General features: G+C 43.2%; 1 protein-coding gene across 1 annotated transcript; it reads right to left on the bottom strand.

Moving 5' to 3' along the window:
- Positions 1–440: 440 nt before the first annotated feature.
- Positions 441–3,496, bottom strand: LOC135642788 (cholesterol 22-monohydroxylase CYP90B52-like). Its single transcript, XM_065159224.1, has 8 exons — positions 3,105–3,496; positions 2,715–3,039; positions 2,479–2,631; positions 1,999–2,244; positions 1,820–1,909; positions 1,658–1,736; positions 1,446–1,552; positions 441–779 (listed from the first exon to the last, which is right to left on the bottom strand). The coding sequence occupies exons 1-8, from the start codon at positions 3,317–3,319 to the stop codon at positions 543–545; spliced, it is 1,452 nt and encodes a 483-aa protein (XP_065015296.1). The 5' UTR covers positions 3,320–3,496; the 3' UTR covers positions 441–542.
- Between the last annotated feature and the right edge of the window lie 1,572 nt (positions 3,497–5,068).

Below are 5,068 nucleotides of genomic sequence, written 5' to 3'. Positions count from 1 at the left end.
TGCTCTGTCGACGACCAGGGAAGAAGATGGGTGTGAGCTTCTCCGCTCATGTTATTGCTTAGGTGACAATTTTGAAAAGGATGAGTTGGCAACGTCATCACTTTCCTTTTCCCTAATACGGATAAAAGAAGTTGCTCATAAATCAAGGTCATGTTGGCAATGCAAGCATCAAAGGCCACGTTTCCCATCGAGATGTTAATGGTGTCAGGATCTCGATGGCTGGTTTATATGTCATTCTTGTCAAGAGCAGACTAACTTGACTGCATGAGTATGATGACGTGGTTAGCATCCAAGCATCTCTTATGGTATTATTATGATATGAACGTCTCTAAGTTTAGAGACTACGACTAAAAGGTGGAATATTTGTTCATCATGTTAAATTCTCAAAACTTGAATAACTTGCTCCACCAATTTGCCTATATCTGTACTATGCACCCAAGTGACCAATTAACCTTATTCAGAGCTTGAACATACACACACGTATATATAACTACTGCTCCTTCGTACGTGTATTCAAATGTAAACAGAAGACTCTTGAGATGTCACATAGGACTGTCATGTATGGAGTAGACTTTTATGGGGAGTCCCTTTCGGAACTCCACGAAGGGGAACGCGAACGCTTGATCCGGCTCGGCTAACTCCCACCTGTAGCGCAGTACGAGGTGGTGCAAGAAGACCGCCATCTCGAGCTTGGCGAGCTCGGAGCCCGCGCAGAGACGGGGGCCACCGCCGTAAGCCATGAAGTTGTTCGTCGCCGCCGTCACGCTGGAGGAGTTGTTCTGCACAAGGCAAAGGTAAGAAGAGGGAGAAGAAAGCAGTTCCTTAGACAAGCATGTAGCAAACAAATGCATGCCCCCTTTCTTCGCCTCCCTCTTCCTCCTCGCTTCTCATGGAGCATTTGAGACGTAGAGAGAGAGAGAGAGGGTGTGTGTGTTTGTGCTCCATCTAAATCAGAGAATAACCATGCAACTATACGTCTAATTTTAATCTAAAGGTGGCTGCGAGGTAGAACATCATGCTGGTGCCAAATCTTGAGCGTGGGTCCGGCGCACGAGCCGAGTCACGCACGCCCTCATGCACGCAACCATCATCCACCTTCTCCACAGGACTTTGGACCACGTCGCATTCATTCCGTCACACTGCCCCCCCATCCACTAAAGATTATGGATCAATCCGCTAAACACAGGACATACGTACGTGTCTGACTAAACGCCATCGTAGAGGTCAAACACATCAGCCAAGACAAATGAAAAGATATCTTGGTCGCACCACCACGCCCCACGAATGATCTTATATAGAGACGTATATCGAACCTAATTTTGTCAGAGCCACAGTTAACGACACATGTAGATCAGTGGACAGTGATTGGGTCACATTTGATGCTACCTTCGAATGAAGGAAGACATGCATAGCGCCAAAGAGTTAAGAGGAGCGCGACTAATTACCTGCCACCTCCATGGGTTGAATTGATGAGGATGATCATAAACAGAAGAGTCCAAGTGAACCGCAGCAAACACCGGAAGAATTTTCCATCCGCAGGGGATGTCGTATCCTTTGCAAGCGAAGGCAAAGATAGATATGTCAGTTCGTGCATGGCGAATCAGATCCCTCGATGATACATACGGACGGCGTACATGGCAGGCATGAATCGACGTACCTTTGTACTGCAAATCCTGTAGAACCTTTCTGTGCACGAACCTTACAACGTTGCCAAGCCGCAGGGTCTCGTTTATAACCTTCATTCACGAGACAAATCGAAGGAATCATAAGAATACAGAGAGATGGGAGTCTTCTTTGGTGTGTTGTACGGAGATCTTACGCATCGGGTGAACTCCATTTGCTTGTAGTCTTCCCAGTTTAGACCAGCCTCTCCTCGTTGCTTCTTTCGGTCGATCTCGCTGTGCTCTTCCTAATCAGTAGCAGCAGATATGTCAACAGCCGAAACCCAAACCTTCCCACTTAGAAACTGAAGCAGAGATGGTGAGACTTGCGATCTACCCGCAGTTGTCGAACAGCTTTCGGGCAGCTTTCGAGGAAAAAGATAACTAAAGCCAAGGCCATCGATGAGGTCTCATGGCCAGCAAAGAGCAAGCTCAGCAAGAGATCGAGGATCTGTTCTTTGGACAGGTTTGACTCCTTTAAAGACCATCCAAGGAGATCCTCTGCTCCTCCTTGTCTCTCGCTCTTCTCCTGGATCCTCTGCTCCATCTTTTGCTCGATGACCCTCAGGATGTTTGACCGTGACTGCGATGGATGCAATGTTACAGCATGGTAAAGAAAACAACATGTGTGAAATCGAATTCGGAGATATCTCATCAGGTATTATTTCACAGATTGTACATTTTGTGGGCCAAGAACTATAACATTATCTCCAGAATTGCTAGTATCTCATGGCTTAGTAATTTTCTTTTCTTTCCTTTTCCATTTGGAATGCTAATTATGATTGAAACCGAGCTGTGACCGTGAAGAGTAGCGTACCCTTAAGGCCTTCCAGTATGGAGTTCCGGGGAAGTTTAGAGGGGCTGATACTACACCCTTCATGAAGGTTATGTACTCCAGCCTCAGCTTCTCGGTCTCAGGTTCACATGGGTCCATGCTCATGATGTTCTTGGCCATCAAATTGAAGGTGAACTGCGTGTTAAGGGACGCGACCGACACTATCAGTAGGGATTCTCAAACTAAATGCTTGAAGATTGATTGACATGAATGTATACCTTCTTAGCTTCTTCCTGAGCAGAGAAAGGAGAATTCTCCCTCCAAGACCGCAGCACAAGCAGCGTGTGGCGCTCCACCTCCGGCAAGAGTTGCGACCGGAGCCTCACGTTGCTCATGAAGTTGAGAGAGATCATCCGCATCTCCCTGTGCATTTCTCCCACCTGAACCAGCATCGACCACTTCCCGAGAATTCCTCCGATGCTCTTCGGGTAACTGCACTGGAACAGCTTCCCTTCGTTCTGAAGTATGAAGCGGTTCAAGCCCGCGTCGGCTGAGACTATGGTCGGCTCACCGAAGAGATTAGACCGATAGATCTTCCCGTACCTAAGGGACAGCATCACTATGGTTATCGGCTGGATCCGAGGCAATATCTAGTGCGGTGGAGTTACCTGGAGACGTGTTGCTCCATGAACAGGCCAGTGGAGGTGGCCAGATGAGGCTTGAGGTATGCGAAGGTGTCGCCGATGAAAGGCCAACCGCTACCGGCAGGTGGGAGGTTCAACCTCTTCAGCCTCTTCCATCTGACGAGGTTGACGTAGAAGAAGAGGGCTACCAGAGCAGGAAGAAGGAGGAGGGGGAGCTCGTCTATTATGAACCCGGACATTGGAGACAAGGCTGAGCGCTGCTCTCTTCCCCTATCTCTTGGGAGTTGGAGCTTTGCTTTCACAGGTCCCTCTCCCTTCGTCTCCTATAGTTTGTGGAAAAGATGGGTTGCCGTTTCACATGGAGAAAGTATCAAGTGGCTTTTTCTCTGCTTGAGATAGGCCATGACACGAATGAGTTGAATTGTCTAAGGAACATTTTACATGTATGCATAGCTTAAACTTTAAAGATTATTTGATGTTGGGAGGAGGGCTCCCAGTGGGAAGAGACGTGCGTGTGGTCGGTCTCACATCAGTATCAATCCAAGAAAGAGAACCCAATGTTGTGATCACGATAGGAACAGACAGGTTCCGTCACCTACTAAAAGTAGTCGATAGAAGGATTGTGGAGATCAGTGGGAGATAGATGTCTGCTCCGTTGGATAATTAATGTCGTAATATTTACATTATTTATTGAAATAATATTACGTGGATTATATATATATATATATATATATATAATATTTTAATAGGAGTCTCATTTCCTTGGGCTATAGTGAAATCTAATCAATGTATTCAAATAGTTACAGAGTTGTGTGAATTAAGTGTCGGTGAGAAGTTACGAAGATATATGATGTGGCTGGAAATAATCGTGTTCTTTGTCCTTCAGGTAATATATAAAAGATTAATTTTTATCAATGTAATTTGGCAAACTATAGAAGATGACAATAATTTATATGAATTATGACGTGTTATAGAGTCGACCATACGTACGAATGTATGTATGTATGTTGTTGATTATTGATATAATTGTGTTCTAGTCATGGCCTGTGCACTGTGTGAGGGATTCCGATCATGTTCGATCATCCCGTTCTTGAGCTTGAATGATAAGATTCATCTACGAGACAAATAGAAAGAGGGCATCGATAGTTGATTGGAAATCTTTTAAGTCAGAGACTATCTATCACATAGCACCTTTTGAGCTTTGATGCTTAGATCAGAGGTTATCATCAGGTGCCTTTTTGAGCTATGCATCCTATTCACTCTCTTTATGAGTTGTTGTTCCCTTCTCATGAATGAAAGGGGTTCTTCGTTCATGAAGAGTACCCTCACTAAGAGAGAGAGAGGCTCGGATCCTTTGTGCAAGCACTATATTTGATTACAAGAATCTACGTAGGTCCTTTTCCCTTCTTCGTTCACGAAGAGTACCCTCACTAAGCCTCTTATATATTATAATCGATTCGATGATGAGTTAGAAAAAGTCAAGTAACATTATAATAAAAAACTTGACGATTATATAATACCCCCTCATAAGATATGTCATCTAATAAGCCTAGGATAACGATAGAATCAATATATAATAGGAGAAATAATATTTATTATTTTTTGATATCGAAAGTTAAACTAATTAATGTTCTCCGTACCTTGATGATGAAATACATAGTAAAAACTTAATTTTATCGATACCGACACAATATATCATGATCTATCTATAGAAGAATAATGATGTCATATATTCCTCTACCGTCCAATCAAAATTTTTAATTATATATTTATTTATTTATATAATTATGTGATGAAATCATGAGTATATACTCAATTTTATCGACATGACATGACATGACACATCTCGATGTATCTAGAATAATCACGGTGTTATATATTAATGGAGTCATATTTTTTTATTATTATACATATATTAGAAAGATATGACATTTGTTTCTTCACTTTATCAATAATCCATTGATAGATTCTCAAAATGGTACTCCCAT

This window comes from Musa acuminata, chromosome BXJ3-7, assembly GCF_036884655.1.
Source record: "Musa acuminata AAA Group cultivar baxijiao chromosome BXJ3-7, Cavendish_Baxijiao_AAA, whole genome shotgun sequence".
In the NCBI taxonomy this organism is placed as follows: Eukaryota; Viridiplantae; Streptophyta; class Magnoliopsida; order Zingiberales; family Musaceae; genus Musa; species Musa acuminata.
This window is presented reverse-complemented; position numbering and strand designations above follow the sequence as displayed.